Source organism: Acomys minous, assembly GCF_964271855.1.
Source record: "Acomys minous genome assembly, chromosome: 12".
NCBI lineage: Eukaryota > Metazoa > Chordata > Mammalia > Rodentia > Muridae > Acomys > Acomys minous.
Window position 1 is genome coordinate 72,687,615 of NC_140493.1, and position 20,225 is coordinate 72,707,839.

Genomic DNA, 20,225 nt, shown 5'->3' on the forward strand with positions numbered 1-20,225 from the left:
GTGTTGTGTGGCTAACTCGGCAGCCTTGGAAAAAAAACTCTTAGGAGACTTGAACTGTGTGTATAAAGGGCAAGTTGGCCAAATAGGGCACTACGGGCCCCCTTCTTCCTGGCATTGGAAAATGAGAGAGGTTTCTAGAAGCTTGGAGGCTGGAGAAGGTGAAACCAGGCTGGCCCAGCTCTTGGGCAGTTGTACAAAGGCGGTATACAAGGTATTTTTTTTTTCTCGACATGCTTGTGGGCCACGTGCAAAGTAGTCCCTGTACAAATCATACTGGCCTGCTGTCCCTGTCCCTCAGCCGCATGTAGCAGCGGGAACAGGGGAGGGAGCCAGGTGTGGGGAGAAGTCTCAGAAATGTGGGGCAGGACCGGTGAGCCTCAGCAAGGATCGTAGCCTGAGTTTTGTCCGTGTAAGCTTTGGCCCACAGGCTCCAGTTGGTGGAATGTGCTTTTGTCTGAAGAATGGAAGGAAAGAGTTTCTTGACCATGGTGTAAATTTCCTTGCATCTTGACAAATCCCATTTTGAGACAAAATTGTTTAAGGAGTGGAACTGGTGGGCACTTTAACTGGAGGCCTTGTTCCTAATTAAGAAAAATGCTTTCTTTTGGGGGTGCAGAATCAGGCTGGAAAAACAAGTTTTCCTGTTAATCCGGCCCCCAGCATCACTACCAGAAAGTAAACGAAGTGGAAGTGTCCATAGTATTTTGTGGTCATAAACCATCTACAGAAGTGAGCTGGAACCATGCGATGCAGAAATGCTTGCTGAACTGGCTTCTTTGCACCCACCCTGAAGGGGCCAAACTTTGGAATGTGGGACCCCCAGTGTCGGGGGGTCTCCAGTTCCCCGGATTTTGGGTTTCCCCTCCCCTCTCTCTTGACTGAAGTAGGCATTGGAGTGGGGCTAGCCTGCCCTCCAGTAAACTGATTTCTGCTTTGATTTAAGCAAACATATCTAGCGAAAGCAAGTGTTTCGGCTGAGGGCTTTGCAGCTCTGCTGTGTCTCCTGGCGGACACCTCCTTCCTGGCCCCAGCACCACACCCTCTTCCATCCTTGGAAGATGGGTACCTCAAGGATTCTCAAGAGGAAGTGACTGGATGGCCAGGCTTGTTTGTGCTGGAACCTTCCTCAGGAAGCAGCTAAATGCAAGGTGGAAAGCTGATGGGAGGAGAAGGATTTTAGTCAGACCTCCAGGGAGATCCATGTGGGATTCAGGTATTGCTTGCTGAGAGGAAACTTTTATTCCCTCTCAACTCTTAAGTAAATTGCAACTCTGTGAATAATTAACCTTGCCCTCCTAGGTTTTTTTTTTAAATAAAACCTCAACTTATTAAAGATTAAAGACCAAAATTTTGCCTAGCAGGATAGGAATAGTAAAAGAGACTATGGAGAAGCTAGTCCCCTGGTCTCTGCCTTCAAGTCCTGGCAAGGTTGAAAGCTTTTTTAATTTATTTTATTTATTTGATGTGTATAGGTGTTTTGTCCGTATGCCTGTCTGGTGCCCAAGGAGGCCAGGGAAGGTATGTTGGGAGTTAGAGATGGTTGATTGTGCGCTGTGTGGTACAGGGAAGAGCAGCCAGTGCTCACAACTGCTGAGCCGCACCTCCAGCCCTACTGGAGGTATAACACTTAGAAAGGATTCCCGTGTCCTGCTGGGTTTCTTCAAGGCCTCTTTGTCCAAAGTTAAACTGTCTGGATTCTCCAGGATAGTGACAGTCTCCCCACGCCCTGCACCCCCTTTTTATCTAGCAACGGCTTGGCCCTCCCTGATGGGGTTGCTTCCCCTCTCAGACTGCTCGGCTGCCCTCTGGAAGGCTGGTAAATATTTGGCTAGTGTCAGGACTTCTGCACAATAGCATGGCGCTCCTAATCTGTGATAAGGCCCTGAAAGAGAGTTGTAGCAGGAGGGGGAGTGGGGGGGAGAGGATCATTTTAATTTCCAAAGGCCACCAAGGCATATGGTGGGTTTGGGGTATATGGGGAGTCCAGTTCTGATCCCTCTGTAGGCAGGGTGGCCTTGGCTAAGTGACTTGACTGAACCCCAATTTCTCCTCTGTGAATCAAGGTTTAGGATTCTTAGCTTGGGAGGGTGTGGCGAGGCTTCTATTTAAAAATGTGTATAGTGCCTGACACAACCTGGCACTTCTCCCATGAGTGGTCCATACACACACACACACACACACACACACTCACACACACACACTCATACACGCAGTCACACTGGAAGATCAGGCATATTCATGGTGGTATGGCTATATGACCCACTTGTGGTTTTTTGTTTTGTGTTGTTGTTGTTGTTTTTCTAGACAGGGTCTCTCTGTGTAGCCCTGGCTGTCCTGAACTTGCTTTGTAGACCAGACTGGCCTCGAACTCACAGCGATCCACCTACCTCTGCCTCCCAAGTGCTGCGATTAAAGGCATGCGCCACCATGCCAGGCTCTCCCACTTGTGTTTTGAACATCCCTGTTTGTATCTGTTGGTTGAGAAGGGTGCAGTGCGACTGAGACCCTGGGCTTTTGCGTCTGGCAGGTTCTCATACTGACTGTAGTTTGCTGACATATGCTGGACTTGGGGAAATACACAAGGGAGACTTACTGCATCAAAAACTAGGGGTGATATCTGGGAGCCCTTCCCCTGCCTTGTGCTTGCTCGTCTACACTTTAGAAACACTGAGCACATCTTGCTTGTTTATTTCTATGTACGTGGGAGGGTGTACCTTCTACCGTGCGGGACCCCAGGACCAAAATCAGATCATTGCAGTGTGTACAGTTGGCAGCCGAGGGCCGTCACTTCGCTCTCCCCAGCTCTCCTTTTGTCTTTCAGCAGCTACTGGGCCGTCGCCTGTGGGAAAGCTGGCCATTGGTCTCCCTTGCTGCTCACCCTGGCTCTTCTGCCAGCCCTGAGAGCAGATGAGGAAAGAGTGGAGGCTCAGATCTTGAGGGAAAGGGCCTCCCCCGGCCCCGGGCTCCCCCAGTCTCGGGCTCCCCCAGCCCCGGCCTCCCCCGGCCCCTGGCTCCCCCAGCCCCTGGCTCTCCCAGCTGGCCTTGGTAGCACAGCAGCCTTCTGAGTATAGCTCCCAGATGGCAGGACGTCTCAGTCAGCCGGTACAGACCCCAAAGGAACCCTGGCTTGTAGGTGTGGTCACTTTGCGTGCTCCACAGAGCGATTAGCCCAGGCAGCTTGAATTCCTCCATCTCTGACCGCAGCACAATTCATGAGAAGTCCCAGGAAAGATATCTCAGTTTCTCTGGTGGCCCCAGGCTGGCTTACTCACTGGCTCAGCCACGCACTCCATAGGGGAACTGAATAGTTTGCTATGTATCTTTTTAAGCTGAGATAATCACCAGGTTGAGGGGTGAGGAGAATCAGAACTTCCCAGAGCCAATACTTTCTTATGGGACAGAAACTTCTAAGACATTTGGCATCGTTTCCAGAGCTTTAGTCTTTCACTTTAACTCGCCCTACAGAGAACAGACAGGCGGACGACTTCTCACCCACTCTGTGTGCCCTCCCTCCTTTTGCCATGATCTGGGCAACTGGGGAATTTGGAAATCGCCCTGCAGCCAGTCCTCTGTGTTGGCTGCCCAGGAGGACTGAGGAAAACGAAGGTGCCCGGTGGAACTAGCTGCCCTGTGATTTTTTTTTTTTTTTTTAATTTCAGCGCTGCCACCCTGGGGCCTGAAAGTGCCATCTCTGCCCAGCAGGAAACCTGACCGAGTACACTGTAGGAGCTTGTAGTGGAGGCAGTCCTCCTGAGAGTCCTGGGTGGGAGGTGCAGATGTAGGGGAGGGCCTGACGGGGTGAGGTGGGGGCGGGGCTTCCCGCGGAAGAGCAGGAGAGGTATGGGAGGAATTTGGAGATGCACAGCTGTGAAGCTCGGATCTAGGAAGACTTTGCGGTTCATGGCTCATACAACCCACTTCCGGTCCCTGGATCTCCACCCTGGGAAGTGTGGGGTTCCGGGGTAGGCCTTAGACTAGGCTAAAATCCCGCTCTCTCAAGCACAGTGGCTCAGTGGGTAAAAGCACTGCTGAGCATGCCTGACATTGAGTCCCCTGACATTGAAGTCCCCTGAACTCAGGTTGGAAGGGGTGGGTCGCTGTGAGTTCGAGGCCAGCCTGGTCTACAAAGCGAGTCCAGGACAGCCAGGCTACACAGGGAAGCCCTGTCTTGAAAACCAAACCAAATCAAACCAAACCAAACCAAAAACAAAACCCAAGAGAACTGACCCCTGAATTTTGTTCTCTGACTCTCCCCCCCCCCCCCCATGTGTGCTGCTGCATGGACACACCTGCATTTTACACGCGTGCGCACACACACACCCCAATAAGAAATTATTTATAAAAATAGCCTCCCCCCCTTTTTTCCCTGTCCCTCTGAAAACAAAGAAAGGCCATGGTGCCCATTTGCTGGTGGCACCTCGCTTTCCGGAAGTCTGTCAGGGCACGTGCTCTGCTGGTGCAGACTGGTCTCAGGAGAAGGCACCAACTGACTGGATTTGGGAGCTGGGTCATCGCAGACACTGGCTGGATTGGGCTGGTCACGATTCCCAGGGTGCAGTTTCCCAGCTCCACCCTGGCTGGCTTTGTGGGGCACTGTGAGAAGTGAACAGAAATGCCTGTGGGGAATGCCAGGCATAAGGTGGCGGGGACGTGGCCACAGTCCCCAAGTGATATCAGAGTTCACCCCTGGGCTTGTGGGGCCAGTGAGCAAACTCTGAGGAGGTCAAGATAGGCTAGCCTGAGGCTGGCAAGTGAAAACCTGAGAGGAAAAACCTTTGCCGGAGAGACTTACCTGAAACCAGCTTGGGAGGGTGGGGGTGCCAGAGGTGCCCACTTTTCCAGAGGAGTCCTGTGACCTATTGGCAGGACAGAGGGATGGGCAGCATGGCTGTCTGACCCCTTACTGCTGACCTGGCTGTTCTGTTCAGTACACAGAGGCAGGGACAGATTTATAGAAAGAAAATATGTTTTTGCTTTTGGAAGGTTTTGCGTCTGTCTGTCTGTCTGAGACAGGGTCTCTGTAACCTTGGCTGCCCTGGAGTTCACTGTTGTTCTAGGAAGTTTGAGAGCAAACAGATACTCATAACTAAGACTCAAGTCTAAGCAGAATGTCAGAGTCCGGTGTGCCTGGCTGGAGCGCTCCACATCTGAGAGAAGCCAGCAAGCCATTAGCTCCGGCCTGCTTGGTGTGGAGGGTGAGCCCTCCCTTCCCAGAGCCTGTGACACACCCACTCTCACACTCTCTTCTTGAATCTGGTGGCAGCAAGTGCTCCTCTTTAACCAGGTCTGAGGACATGCATGCACACACTCACATTAACCTTGGCCAGATTTTAAGTGTTGAAACATCTGGCAAAAGATCCTGTTTCCGCAATGGGTCTTTTCTATAGAGACAGGCTGAGAGGGGCCAGAGCTAGAATGCTAGGGAAAGAGCCTTGGGATCCTATCTCGAGTGTGAGGGGTAGGAGTGGAGCAGGGGTCCGCCTCTGGACAGAAAAGTAGCTAGGAAACCAGCCCCTCCTGGGCAGCTCCCGGGTGGGGGAGGGGCAGCTGCCAACCTCCCCTGGCATCTTCCCTGACTGTCCTCCTGGTGGATTTTTGTTGTAATTAGACAAGTTGTGACAAATATCCCGTTGCTCTTTGGGCTGGAGACTTGTGAGAGCCCTGCCTGGAAACCCAGCCTCATTCACTCGGAGCCATAATTAGGCAAGAGAACAGTTCATGGGCCTCTGATTCAATAAAGACTCTTTTATGATGTTGGTTTTTCCCAGAAAAATAATACCACTTTGCTCCATTTATTGCATTTGATGTGTAATCATATTAGAGGCAGGCAGCCCAGGGGACTAAAGCTACGTATGTGGAGTTTTTTTTTTTTTTTCACTAAAGTCTGTTAGTGTCTTCAGAGAGAAACAGTGTCTCCAGCAAGAAGGGGGGAGGGGGGAGTGACAGGGGACATTGTTGAATGTCTTTGAGGATTGTCCCTCTTGTCATTCAAAAGATGTTTTGTCCCTTCAGGGTGAGAGGTGACTTAGGAACAAAACCCAGAAAGCGAATGTGCCAGGCTCTGTGTCCCACGTTGCTTACCCTAGCAGTACATTTGAGCCTCCCGTTGCCCCTACAATGTCCATATTTGCCCAATGGGCGACACATGTGCTGCAGAGAGCTAGAGCCGGGGCCATGGTCCTTCCTGTAATCCTGTAATAGATCTTTACCATACTGCTGAGCTGTGAGCGCTACTGTAGCAGGTGGCTGGGGCAGCTAGCCTTGACTAAATATAGCCCGGAGTTTCCCAGCAGCGTTGGGTTTACCGGGCAGGTGTGCCAGGCCCCTGCAGACATTAACAGAACACCTGTGCCAGGTGCATGGCTTCCGAAGGGTATGCTCCCCCTGAGCAGACCCCCACCCCCTCCTACCCTTACCATCTCCTTTGCCGCCTTGTCACCAGAGCTTGGTCACAGCCAGACCCAAAGTGTTTCCCAACCGGGGAGTAAAAGTACTCCCACAGATCTGCCCAGTGCCAGGGTGAGGTAGAAATCACCAGTGGAAATCAAGAACTTCTTTCCCAATTTGGGTTTAGAAATCTCAGGCGATGAGGAAATTGCTGGTAGTCATTCGTAGGAGCAGGCTTAAGAAAGAGGGCACGACATTTCAGAATGCTGAAACTGAGTTGCTTTAAACAGAGAGAATTCATTTAATTCCAGGTGGGGTGGGAGCCATCCCCACAGTCTCTTCAGACATCCCATAGTGGAGAAGACCTGTGTGTTTTCTAGGGGGTGGGCTGTCCGTGTATACTGGGGTGTGTGTTGTAATAAATACTCTTAGCTTGGGCTGACAAAATGGATCAGTAGGTAAAAGTGCTTGCTGCTAAGCCCAAGGACCGGAGTTCGATCCCCAGGGCCCACATGGTGGAAGGAGAGAGCTAACTCCTGCAATTTGCCCCTTGCCCTCCGGGTGCACACATGCACCAAATTTAAAACAAACAAGAAACTTCTTCATCTACTTCAAGATTATTTTTGGGACTTGGTGCCGTAGGCTTCCTGGATGTTTGATACTTTTGGAAGAATTCCTGCTATATTTCCTATTCTCATTATATTTTGTACCCCCCTCTTACCAAGGAGTATAATTAGAACATCTGAAACCAGATTATCCAATTAGCACATTTTTTTTTTCTAATTAGCTTCTAGGAAGTTGTGATGAGAGAAGTCGTTTTAGATTTTCAAATGGAACTTTGGCTACGGGGAGGCCTGAGGAAGTACACAAGGGAATGTCAAAAAATGGGGTCTTTAAAGTTTCAGCTCCCGCCCACTCCTCTGCTCCTGGTAGACCCAGCCCATCATGCCTGTGCCTCAGACAGCAGCAGCGGCCAGAGGACATCTTACTGTCCTTGTCTGCATAAACGGAGCAGGAGAGTTATTCATTCACGACCCCCCCCCCCTAATAATATTAGTTAAGGCTCTCCACTTTTAACAATGTCAGTGGCTGGGTATTTTGGAGGGAAAAGACGTCTGGTGGTGTATATTCATTCAGTGAGTCTGTGTTTGCTTTCTTGTGTCCACTTGCAGCAAAGGCCATCTGGCCGGGGTCAGAGTGCTGCCCAGGCTGGGAACGTGAAGAAGAGACACAGTATCTGCACTTTGTAGCTGTTGCTGCTGCAGGCCCACACCTTAGCTCCCAAGTTCTGAACTCCACAGATCTTTGAAAACCCCAAATGGCAGCTTTTGTAACGAAATCTTTGGGAAAACTTGAACCAAACCGACCTGAGACTCTTAGTCTGTGTGTATTGTGGGGTGTATGAACGTCCATAGGTCTCATCGCAGAGGTATTAGCACATTTGATTACAGCTGCTGCCCCGCTAGGGTGCTGCGTAATGGATAGCCTAGGCGTCACACGTGGAGTGTTCACAGGCACCTCCGGCCCGAGAGACTGGGGTAAGACTGTGGCTCTTATTGCTCGCATCCACTTAATTAGGGCGGCAACAGCCATGTGCTCAGAGCTGGGGCAGAGTCTGGCTTTCTAGGGTTCCTTTCTGGCTATAGCAGGAGCCAGCCAGCCTGCAGGCGCGCTGCCCAAATAACCACACTCTTTCCAGTGTCGGTGGCTGGGCTTTGCCGAACGCCCCATCCAGCTGCTTTGTCACAGGCCGTAAGAGCTAACTCAGCAGGCTTTGCTTACGTGTCTGTATTTAGCCCAAGGTGCCTGGTACATGTGAGCAGCCAGGATTCAGAAACAAACAGATTTTTTAAAAAAAAGTTCAAATTACAAATATTTTATGCTGTGAAGGCCATGTCTTTTTAAAAATGTATTTATTTTTAATTTTATATGCATTGGTGTAAAGATGTCAGATCCCCTGGAACTGGAGTTACAGACAGTTGTGAGCTGCCATGTGGGTGCTGGGGATTTGACCATGGGTCCTTTGGAAGAGCAGACGGTGCTCTTAACAGCTGAGCCATCTCTCCAGCCCCAGGACCATAGCTTTTTTTTTTTTTTTTTTTTTTTTTTTTGAGACAGGGTTTCCCTGTGTAGCCTTGACTATCCTGGACTCACTTTGTAGACCAGGCTGGCCTCGAACTCACAGTGATCCGCCTGCCTCTGCCTCCCGAGTGCTGGGATTAAAGGCGTGCGCCACCACGCCTGGCTCCCCAGGACCATAACTTATAACTAAGAAAGTTTCTGTCTTAACAATGGCTCAACTTAGGATTTCTGAACCTTACAAACTGTGTGTGACTAATATACTTACTATATATTTGGCTGTCTCCTCTAACTCAGGGTGTTTGTTGTACATGGTAATGTAGGTAGGGTCTTGGTTCAGCTATAAGCATTTACTAAAATCTGCCCTTAGAAGTTACTTTTCTTTTCCTTTTTAGCCAGGTATGGTGGTGCATGCCTTTAATCCCAGCACTCCAGGGACAGAGGCAGGCTGATTTCTGAGATCAAGGCCAGTCTGTGCTACAAAGCAAGATCCAGAACAGCCAGGACTGTTACACAGAGAAATCCTGTCTTGAAAAACTAAGGGGAAAAAAAGTAGTAGTTTTTTTCTAATTTTTTTTATATATGTATGTGTGAATTCCTGTGTGTTTGCTATGTGTGTACTTTGTGCCCACAGAGGCCAGAAGAGCACATCAGATCCCCTGGAGACGAAGTTATCGGTTGTGAGCTGCCAGATGGGCACTGGGAACCAAACCTGGGTCCTCTGCAAGAGCATCAAGTGCTCTTAACCACCTAGCCATCTCTCTGGCCCTACCCTTAGAATTTTGACCTTTTCCTGGGCTAACAATTTGCCATGTGGATCTCTCTCTCAATGCTGGACAGTGGCGGTGAGCTGCAGCTTCCATCCAGCCCCATGATATCAAAAGACAAAGAATCCATCCTCTGCAGGGTGCTATTGCTAAGCCGGGACATCCGGTAGGTTAGGTGTAGTGCAGGCGTGTCACCTTACGGTATCATCAGCTTCTGGTAGGTGACTGACACAATCCTGTGGAAGTCGAGGAATGCCTCTAGTCTGTGGTTGTGACCTCATCGCACGCATAGAAAACGCACAGCTATGTTCTAATAACACTTTATAAAAACAGATGGCTCAGTGGGGAAGTGCTTTTGCACAAAGTTTGGGTCCCTAGGTAACATGTGTAATGACTGGCCTCCCATGTGCACTCCGTGGTCTGGAAACATGAGCGAAGAGACACGCGCTGGTCTTCGGGGCAGGTATGTGCATTTATATGGAAAGTTCACGTAGGCCCAGTGTCCCACCAGTGCTGAGGAACACCTCGGTTCTCATCCTCTGGATGCTGAGCTGTCCCCCCATGGTGTGTCAGCCATCAGCATAGACCAGACAGTTCTGCTGAGGAGGAGCTGAGGAGCTGAGGAGCCTAGGCCCTAAAAGCAAATGTTCTTACCAAAAGAATTTCTGGCAGAGAGAGATTGGTTATCGTAAAGCCAGCGGCTCTGGTGAGTGACTGTCAGGTCTCCTGGCTTGCTCATCAGAGGCCAGAAAGGCTAAGAAGGCATTTGACTGCAGCCCGGAATGAAGTCCAGCAGAGCCTCTGTCCTTGTCGCACAGCCTGCTGGGCCTGGATCTGACTCATTAAGGTGGTTGGTTGGAAGGAGGCCACTGGCCCCTGACCTGCACACCTGGCCTCTGTAGGACCACCCCTTGCCCCAGCGGCTTCTTCCTATAGGACGGGTTCCCCTCGTGACTCTGGGCCCGGCTCCTTCTCCTCGGACCACTTTCCGGCTAGGGCGGGGCTGGTACATAGCTTTCTTTCTGAAGCACATTCCAAACACGATATCTGCTTGGCTGTCCTTTCTCTTCTATCATGGTTTGTGGGTGACTGGCTATATTAGGGATTCTGTTTGATGGGAACCTTCCCTCCCTCCAGCTCCCTGGTAAGCCTTGGTGACTCGGCAGCTCCAGAAGAGAGGCATGGGCCAACTCCGTTAAGAACGTGTAGCCCGGCCTGGGCCTGCACAGAGAGAGGACCCTGGGAAGGCTGGTGGCTCTGGACTGGGTAGTGGCAAAGCCTGGCCTAGAGGTGTCACCTAGCATAGCAGGGAGGGGTCAGACTCTGCCTCAGTTTTGAGCTCCGGCACTAAAATGGTCAAGAATCCCAGAATTGCAAGGGAGACTGCAGCCAGCGAGGATTCCTGGCCTCCTCATGACATAGTGATGAAGGAGTTTCTGGGACTCTCTTCAGATGGCGTGGACCAACAGGTGAGGTATAGTGTTTTACAGTGTGATGTGTGCTGAGGCAGCGGAGCAGAAAAATATTCTAGCCCAGGGAGGGGCTGAGGTCCAGAAAGGTCACCCAGAAAAGGCGAGCTAAGCCTTGCAGCACAGGGTAAGGAGGGTGGTGCTGCTGGCCTGTCTTGACAGACCATGTTAGGGAGGGCACAGTTCTGAACCCTTTACACAAATGTGTTTGTTGTTGTTGTTGGTGGTGGTGGTGGTAGTGATTTGGGGTTTTTTTGGAGGTGGTGGTGGTGGTTTGGTTTGGTTTGGTTTGGTTTTCGGTCCTCTAGACAACCTGTGAGATGGAAAGGGTTGTGCATCAAGCTCAACCTTAAACTCCCAGGAGTAAAGCACCTTATTTGGCTTATGTAGCTAGTAGCAGAGGAGCTGGTGTGGCCTGTAGCGTCGGGGACACACCAGGTAGCAGGTGGCCTAGGGAGACTGCAGGAGCTGCAGGGATGGGGTTCTTAGCGGACAAAGCATGAATGACATGGTCATCTTCAGAGGTACAGGTGGTTTGGGTCCTAGTGTCTGGGCTTTGGCTTACTGATGGAGTGCGCGGCTGTGACCTTGGTCAGTGAAGGAAGCTCTGAGGTGATACAGTTAGGCAAGGCTGGAGCTGGGCCCGCTTCTCCTGGGATGAGCAGGGAAGGGACCTGGAGGCCGAGAAGGAAGATGCATTGCCAGTGCTGGACCACAGGAGGGTACACCTGACCTCCATCCCCAGGCCTCTTAGAGGTCTCATAGGCCCACCCAGCCCCTGGCATAGAGTGGATTGTACGCACTGAGCCTGCCAGTCACTTAGTCTACTTTGGTTCTTTCTACCCTCACATTGCCCTGCAAAGTTAGGTTTATTTATTCCTGTTGACACATGAAAGGCAGCCAGGCAGCAAAACAATTTGCAGTCACACGTTGAGAGAGCAGTGGTCCCACCTCTCTGTCTTTTTACCACTATGGGTCATGGTGTCCATTGTACGAGGCAGAGCTCATAGCCCCTAACTTAACTGGACAAGCCAAACTCCCAGTGGCCAGTGGGGTGGATCCTAGCCTTGCTGGGAACCTGGGCAGCATGGCCAGGCACCAGGAACCAAGTGTCCTGCTGATGAATGACACTCAGTGACAGTGCTGGTTGTGTGTGGAGTGGGGTCTGTTCCAGGTCCTCCAGGTTAACAGCCAGGTGCTGCAAATTAACCCTCTGTTGTCCAGTGGCCTGAAACAGGAAAAGTCATCCCATCGCGAAGGTTCTTAAATAAGACCTCGATTCTGGAAGAGCTTTTTACGTTTTTATTCTATGCTGTGTATGGTGGGAGGGAGGGAGTGAAAGCGCACATACGTGTGCATGCTTACTATAGCACACACGAGGAAACCAGGAGACGGTTTTCAGTAGCGTGTTCTCCTTCCACTGCGGGCTCTGGGCACTGAATTCAGGTCACCAGGCTTATGCTGCAGGTGATTTTTACTTGTCCAGCCATCTCATTGGCTCTGAAAGGTTTTTTTTGGGTGTGTGTGTGTGTGTGTGTATTATGTTGTTGTTGTTTTTCCATTTTCCTACAAGGAAAAAAATCTGTTATTGATCCTTCCTCTCTGATGCCCTCCATACCCTCCAGCTCTTTTGAAGCCTGCAGCTCCCACCCCCCCTCCACTCCCCACCTCTCTGAGTCAGTTCGAAGGTTTAAACCTAAAAACACCAGCAGTCTGTCTTTGCCCACTGTTTTGATAGAAGGGAATAAGGTAGAGCCACCTGAAGCCCTAGACTGTGTGTGAAAGGCAGGGCAGGGTGCAACAGAGAAGCCAGAGGGCCAGACTGGCCTCCAGGTTCAAGCAGCACGCATGCGCATGCGCACGCGCACACACACACACACACACACACAAGCCACCGCCACCACCGCCTGTGTTGTCTCAAGTCACAGCCGCTTGTGTTACTCGGTGATGGACAGCCTGCGATTGTATGCCTTCACTAGCAGTCCTACTGGGTTACGTGACAGAGAAGTCAACTCATTGCCCTTTTAGACTGTGTGCGTGTGCTTGCGGGTACGCATGCCTGGTGGCATGGAGGAGCCCTCGGAGCTGGGACTACAGGTGTTTGTGGGACATCTGACTTTTACCTGGATGCTGGGCTCTGAGCTCTCGTTCTCCTGATCACACAGCAAGCGCTGTTAACCACTGAGTCGTTTCACCAGCCGCTGGTTTGTGGGTCTGACTTTAAGACAGGGTCTCAGGTAGCCCAGGCTGGCCTTCAGCTCACTGTGTAGCCAAGGCTGAGCTTGAATTTTCATTGCCCTTGTACCTATCTCCTAAATGCTAGCATGACAGGCCTTGCCACCCTGCCTGACTTGATTTCTTTTGGAGGTTGTTTTTTTAATGGGAGCTCTCATGATGGGAGAAGTTCCTTCTACCCTCTTTGCAGGGTACCCCAGACCAGGGATGCTGCTAGAAAACAGCAGGGCAGAGCACAACAGCCATTTCCCAGAGTCTTGCACCTGTATGTATGGTTTTTCTTCCACAGGGGCTGAGAGGGGAGACGGTGCTGGCTCCAGGCTGGGTTGGCCTCTCGTGAATAGGCCAGAGGCCCTTCTTCCCTTCTGGAGCCATGTCAGGCCTGAGCCCCTCATGTGACCCCTGAAGCCCAGTTGCAGCACATTGGATGCAGGCCCCACCTGGGAGACAAATGAACTATGTCCCTTAGTTCACGTTCGTGAATCCCTGTGGCAGAACGCACCAGCCGGGGTGTGGGTTGATTGGCTGGCGGCCGGTGGGTCAGGGTTGGGTAAGGGACCAATGCTCTACCTCTCCTCACCTGGGCCGACCAGGTGACACCAGCCATCTGACTTGGAGAGAGTGTTCAAGGACAGCAAGAAAAATGAGGGACTTTCAGGGGCAGCTGTGTTTTCTGACTCAGTCATAATGCCCCTGAAAATCCTTATGGTTCTTGCAGTGTGCATCGGGCAGCTGTGGTGGCCACCAACCTAGCCTGGCCCATCTGGCCCTTCTAGGATGAAGACTTCCTGGTTTTAGATTGCAGTGTACCCCCTGACACGAGGAACACCGTGTGAGCATTCTGCTTGTTGAAACAATGACCGTGGCTCCTCCCACACTAATTTGCATATATGTTCACCACTTCTTTTAGGAGGGGGGGACATTTCTTGGGTCTCCCTGTTTCTTACGGGATTCCTCCACCCCTCAAATGAAGACTCTGAGGTCCAGTGGCTACTTTGATCTGGGCATTTCTCCTCTACTGTGATCCCAGAACTCGCTTACTCTGTATACCTGTTACTTCAGAGAACACCTCCATGTCCACTGGGTGTCTCCACCTTTTCCAGCCTCACCCTGCAAGCATTTTAACTTGGGGGGGGGCAGCTCAGGGTGAGGATAGGGGGCTGCAAAGCACCATGCATGCCTTTTAATCCATTCACTAATTTATTTATTTATTTTATTTTTTTGGAAACAGGGTCTCATGTAGCCAAGATTGGCCTTCATCTCCCAAACCTCCGGCCTCCGCCTCTGAGCACTGAGACTGTAGACGTGCTAAGCTGCACCTCTGGGCCTTTGCAACAGGAGTCATTTTGAGACATGCTCTTCTTTGCTACCATGACCATGCCACGGTGATGTCACCAAGTCTCAAAGCAACACTCTTGCCTGCCAGCTAAGGCTGAGCTGGGGGCTTGCCCTTGGATGGACAGACAGGGAGACGAATGCACAGTAAGCATCACAGGGCCTGCTACAGCAAGTCACCCAGCGCCTCAAGGATGCGCGTCATCTTCATGAGGTCTTCAGAGGTCAGGAGCCAGCTTGGAAGCATTCACCGTCTGACAAGACAGTCTCAGTGCTTGGGGTATGCTGGGTCACCAGGACCGTCCTGCCAGCCAGGCCTGGATCTGCGGATGGTTTTTAAGAAGCCATGTGTATTCAGGAGCTGCCTGCTGGCATCTCACTGGGTAAAGGTTAAATGGATTTAGCCTTGCTGGTGAAAAGTTGAGTGAGGCTTTTGGGGAATGGACGGGGGGTGGGGGTGGGGGGGGGTGAGGGGGGGGGGTGGGGTGACAGCTGATCCCATCAGCTCCCAAGCAGCTCCAACGTCAGTCACCGCCTCCCCTGGGGCTTCTTTGTCTCTGCAGGTCCCTACCTCAAACCTTCTTGTTCCTTCCCATGATCCCTCGTTAATTACCAAAGCGTTTGCAGCGGCACAGGGCTAGGGAGATGGCTCAGCCAGTAAAGAGCTCGCCACAAGTCCCATCCTGAGCACATAGTGGCTCACCTGTGATCTTAGGTGGAGGGACAGACGGTTCCATGAGACTGGCCAGCCACCCAGTCTAGCTAAATCTAGGTTCCGTACGAGACCCTGTCAAAGACTAAGGTGTAGAGTGGTTGAGGAAGGCACCGTTGGGTGGACATCGGGCCTCTGCACACATGAAGAGGAACATACATACACAAAGACATCGGGTGGGGTTGGGTTTTTGTTTTGTTGAGACAGGGCCTCGCTCTGTAGACCAGACTAGCCTCCAATACATAAGAGATCCATTTGCCTCCTCAAACTGATGGCTGCTTTGTTTTTCCCCAGATAGGAAAGAATTGGTCTCAGCTGCTGTTGAGCATGCATGGAAAGGATGAGGTTCATAAACACCCACACCTGAACCACCTGTTGTGAGCCGTGCCCTCACACTTCTGCCCACACCTGAACCGCCTGTCGTGAGCCGTGCCCTCACACTTCTGCCCACACCTGTACTGCCTGTTGTGAGCTGTGCCCTCACACTTCTGCCCACACCTGAACCGCCTGTTGTGAGCTGTGCCTTCACACTTCTGCCCACACCTGAACCGCCTGTTGTGAGCCGTGCCCTCACACTTCTGCCCACACCTGAACCACCTGTCCTGGGCCGTGCCCTCACACTTCTGCCCACACCTGAACCGCCTGTTGTGAGCCGTGCCCTCACACTTCTGCCCACACCTGAACCGCCTGTCCTGAGCCGTGCCCTCACACTTCTGCCCACACCTGTACTGCCTGTTGTGAGCTGTGCCCTCACACTTCTGCCCACACCTGAACCGCCTGTCCTGAGCCGTGCCTTCACACTTCTGCCCACACCTGAACCGCCTGTCGTGGGCCGTGCCCTCACACTTCTGCCCGCCTGTCCTGAGCCGTGCCTTCACACTTCTGCCCACACCTGAACAGCCTGTTGTGGGCCGTGCCTTCACACTTCCCTTCTGGCCACACCCCATTAACAGGATGGGGACTTTTGGGGGAGCACACACGGAGGTCAGAGGACTGCCCATGAGTCTCCTGGCTCAAACTGCCTTTACTTGCCAAGGCATCTCGCTGGCACCTTTTAAACACTTATTATTCTGTTAGTTTGTTAGATTTCTTTTCTTTTTTTTTTTTTTGAAATTACAATTTTTATTGAAGTCACTTATGAATTTGAGATAATTAACTACATGGTTTCTATTTGGGAAAACAGCATGTCATTTTTATTATTATTTAAAATATATTTTATTAATTTATTCATATTACATCTCAGTTGTTATCCCATAGTTGTTAGATTTCTTTCACCTTCATATGGGTTCCTGGGGGATTGAACTCAGGTTTGCGAGGCTTCCAGGGTAAGCACCATAACCCACCAAGCCAGAGGGGTGGTTTTGTTTGTTTTTTGGAGGTGGGTGGTGGGGGCGGTTCAAGACAGGGTTTCTCTGTATAATAGTTCTGGCTGTTCTGGAACTCTCCTTGCAGACCAGGCTGGCCTCGAACTCACAGTGATCCCCTGCCTGACGCTGCCTCCCGAGTGCTGGGATTAAAGATGTGCATCACCACGTCCGACCAAGAGGGATTATTATTTTTTTTTTTCAGTTTCTTGAGACGGAGTCTCTCTGTGTATCCTTGGCTGTCCTGGACTCACTTTGTAGACCAGGCTGGCCTCGAACTCTCAGTGATCCACCTGCCTCTGCCTCCTAAGTGCTGGGATTAAAGGCCTGCACCACTATGCCTGGCTGAGAGGGATTTTTTTTTTTTTTAATGAGAGCAAGACCTATAACCCAGTGAGCCATAGGGCTGTGCCTTCAGGAGCCTGATTTCCTTCATCCTTTCCCACTTCCACCAAGGAAAATATGGAGATGCCGGGTCACTGCTGCCTTCCAGCCAGGAAGAGCCCAGACATCTTGCTGGAGGGCTAGAAGTCCCCAGTGAGAATGTCTTGGACTGACAGCTCTGTCTGGATTTTTGACCCTTGAATCACTTAAGGAGTGTTAAAGGCCTGTGTCTGGGGTAGCTGCCGACACAAACTGGATCAGAGTTGTAGGAATCAAGAGGAAGCTGGTGTGGATGCCTGGGCTTGCCGTCGGCTTTTTCTTGCCTGCTTTTGTGTTCTAGTAAGCAGCCAGGAGGAACCATTGGGCCACACGCCCATAAGAGGCAATGGAAGGGAGTCCCTCCAGCTCTGCCTACAGAGCCCCTTGGGCAATGGGACTGTTTGCCTCTGGCAGGCAAAGGTGATCAGGGGACTTACTGAGGACGCTGTGAGAAAATGGCAGAGCGGGGATTCACATCTCCTGGTCCCAACTCCCAAGATGAGTGACATTCTGTAACATGTAGTATATAAAAAAATGTAGTGTGTGTGTGGTTATTTTTAGTGTGTGTACTATGTGCATACTAGTGTCCACAGAGGCCAGAAGAGCTGATCAAGTCCCTTGGAACTGGAGTTACAGGTAGTTGATGTGGGTGCTGGAAACTAAACACAGGTCCTCTGGAAGGGCAGCCAGGGCTTTTAACCTCCAAGCCACCTCTCTAGCCCCCTAGCTTAATATTTGATAGCAACCACTTGATCGTAATATATCCAGAGGTGGGTGGGAGCAGGTGCCTGACCCACAGCAGGGTGGGTCACTTCCATTAGCTTCTCAATGGCCAGTGTAGAGTGACCTGGACCCTCAGTTCTTAGTCAGTCTGTCACACCACCACCAATCCAAGTTCTATGTAGGGCACAGTTAGGTCCTTTTTACAGACAGGAACAGTCTGGGCTCTCAGGTCATTGGCTTCCGGGTGATAATCTAAGGACCACTGCCTGCCGCTTCTCTGCTCAGGGACAACCAGGAAGGAACATAGCCATGCTTGAGGCTTGTGTCGAGGGAAAGCCCCTGGTGCTGTGGTACCGTGGTTTTTGGCAGACTTTTTCCTTCTCTTCCAAGTCAACTTCAGAAGCACAGCCTGGGGACCGGCAGAGTTGGTCCTCAGCACAGTGAGCTGACCGTGGCTGCATTGTCGGCTCCAGGAAGTGGTTAGCTGTTTTCCAGCAGGTCTGCAGAGCCGGACAGCCTGCCTGCCTTGGAATTGGCGGATGGGAGTTGAGAACACCACTTTCCTGGAGCCTCTGGGCTTTGGGCCAGGCCCCCAGGCTTCCTTTGGAGTGTGTGTGTGGGGGGGTGGGGGGCAAGTGAGCACGCCATTCTTGCCCAGCTTGGCACAAGCTGCCTCCCCTCCTTGGTCTGGCCCTCTCTGCAGCAGAGTGCACACACTTGGCAATGGTAGCCACAAAGCCTGTTTTCCAGAAAGCAGGAGGGCCCCCATAGGCCAACTCGGCCAGCACCTCAGTGGGGAAACTGCCCAGCGTCGGCCCCAGTGGGGCTGGGAGGTGACCCTTAGCTGCCTTGTCTTACCTGGGCCACAGACCTCTGCATGATAGAAACAAGTGTTCTGCACACATCCTCTCTGTGCCTGTTGCCTAGTCGGTAGCTACAGGAGTCGTCTGTAGAATGTCTATTTTACATACAGATCTGACACTGTTTGCACCTTCCTCTTCCCTTCCAGGAGGACACTTGAGCTGGGAACACCGGGACCTTCAGCGGGGAAGCTGGTCTCTTGGCGGTAGTTGCACTGCCCGGCACTGAGGTGACACTGAGGTAACATTTGTGCCTTCCCATGGTGCATGGTGTCCTCTGCTGCTGACCCTGCAAGGTTGACCTGTCCTGACAATTGCTTCTCTGGCCTCTGGCCCTGGCTGAACCCAGTTGGGCAGGTGGCTCTTGGACTGAGCTGCAGGCCTTCCCTCTGCCCTGGACTCCCTGGGTCACTGAAGCCCTGGGCAGAGGGATGCATTCTTCCCATGGGGAATTTCAAGTTCAGACTCCCACATCTGCGGGCTCTGGCTTAGACCCCGGAGCTTCTGTCCAGCTGCCCTGTCCTCTGCCAGATGTCTTGTGGGGGCAGGCAACCAGTGGCTTTCTGGTTTGCCTGACTGCAGAGAAGCAGTGCCCCCTCGTCCCCACACCCCCACATCTACCTTTTTGGGTTTTTTGGTCCTTGAGTTTGAATTCAGAGCTTTAGACATTCTAGACAAGAGTTCTGCCATTAGGTATATTCCCAGTCCTTTTTTGATTTGGGACAGAATCTTGCAATGGCCTTGAACTCAAAATCCTGTTGTGTCTTGTCTCTAGAGTGCTTGAATTATAGCTGTGTACCACCGTGCCTACCTGCTTTCTGTTTTGACTCCTGTGTCAGAAAAGTAACCCTGAGCAGAGGTGGGGTCCATTCCTGATGGCTTTGGGGCACTGTGGAGTTGCCTAGTAATAGCACGGTACACTGGATAGGTAGAGGGGCAGGCAGTTGTCTGTTAGTTTTCCATGGACCTTGATTCTGATGATACATTGCTCCTCCAAAGGTCACCCTTTACCCTGTCTCCCCAGGGTTCAGGCAGGGCCAGCCCCAGCCCTTGGCTTTAGAGGTGGGCATGTGTTCCAGGCCTGGGCAGAGACTCCTGAGTTTTCTGCCCTGCTATGGAACTTGGGGTGTATCTTTTCATGGGAGTTGCTAAGTTGACAGGATGTCAGCTTGGGATTGCTGATGGTCAACTTGTTATTGCATCCGAGGATGAAGCCAACAAAGAAGAGTTTTTTGTTTTGTTTTGTTTTTCAGGAACACTTACCCTGGTAACTACCACCATTAGGTTGGATTATTTGATGCTTTCCCTGAAAAGCTCCACCCATCCCATGGATGGTCAGTCCTCCAGCTTTGGCCATCACTGACCTGTCTTTCCAGTGGTGGTTCTTGTTTTATTCCAGATGGTCACGTGGTGGGTATTATGTGTCTTCTTTCTCTTCATGTGGTTTCAAGATTCCTTCATCCATGCACAATAGGGGCTCAGCCACTCCTCCGTAGGCTGGGCAGCATCACACCCTGTGGGTGCACCAGCATTTGTTTATCCATCTCGCAGATGATAGCTGTTTCTGGATTTTTGGTTGTTATGAATAAAGCTGTTTTTTGAATGTTCAAGTATCATGTCTTGGGCATATGTTTGCATGTGGGCAGCAGGTTCGTTCTCCAGTTGAGGAAATGGGAAAGACTTGTCCAAGATCACACAGCTAGCACAGGGAAGCCAGGTAGAGGTGGTTGATGTGCTGGTGTAAGGAGTGTGGGCTGTGCTTAGGGAAGAGGTTCAGGACTATGTGGGGAAGTGGCTCACGGTCTCCTGGTGCCCAACCACATGGTTGCCGGGAGGGATTGCCACATGAGCTGTCATTCATGTGTTTACCT

The 20,225-nt window shown here is 51.4% G+C and overlaps 1 protein-coding gene and 1 long non-coding RNA gene across 2 annotated transcripts; one reads left to right on the forward strand and one right to left on the reverse strand.

The window, feature by feature from the left end:
- Positions 1–229: 229 nt before the first annotated feature.
- LOC311579680 (uncharacterized protein) lies at positions 230–20,214 on the reverse strand. The gene is made up of 5 exons (XM_084750462.1): positions 19,719–20,214; positions 6,417–12,268; positions 4,793–4,856; positions 4,418–4,593; positions 230–2,897 (listed from the first exon to the last, which is right to left on the reverse strand). The coding sequence occupies exons 2-5, from the start codon at positions 6,417–6,419 to the stop codon at positions 2,745–2,747; spliced, it is 396 nt and encodes a 131-aa protein (XP_084606588.1). The 5' UTR covers positions 6,420–12,268; positions 19,719–20,214; the 3' UTR covers positions 230–2,744.
- Positions 14,758–19,951, forward strand: LOC311579690. The gene is made up of 2 exons (XR_014773223.1): positions 14,758–18,595; positions 19,608–19,951. It is a non-coding gene; the product is annotated as an uncharacterized lncRNA (long non-coding RNA).
- Positions 20,215–20,225: the final 11 nt, after the last annotated feature.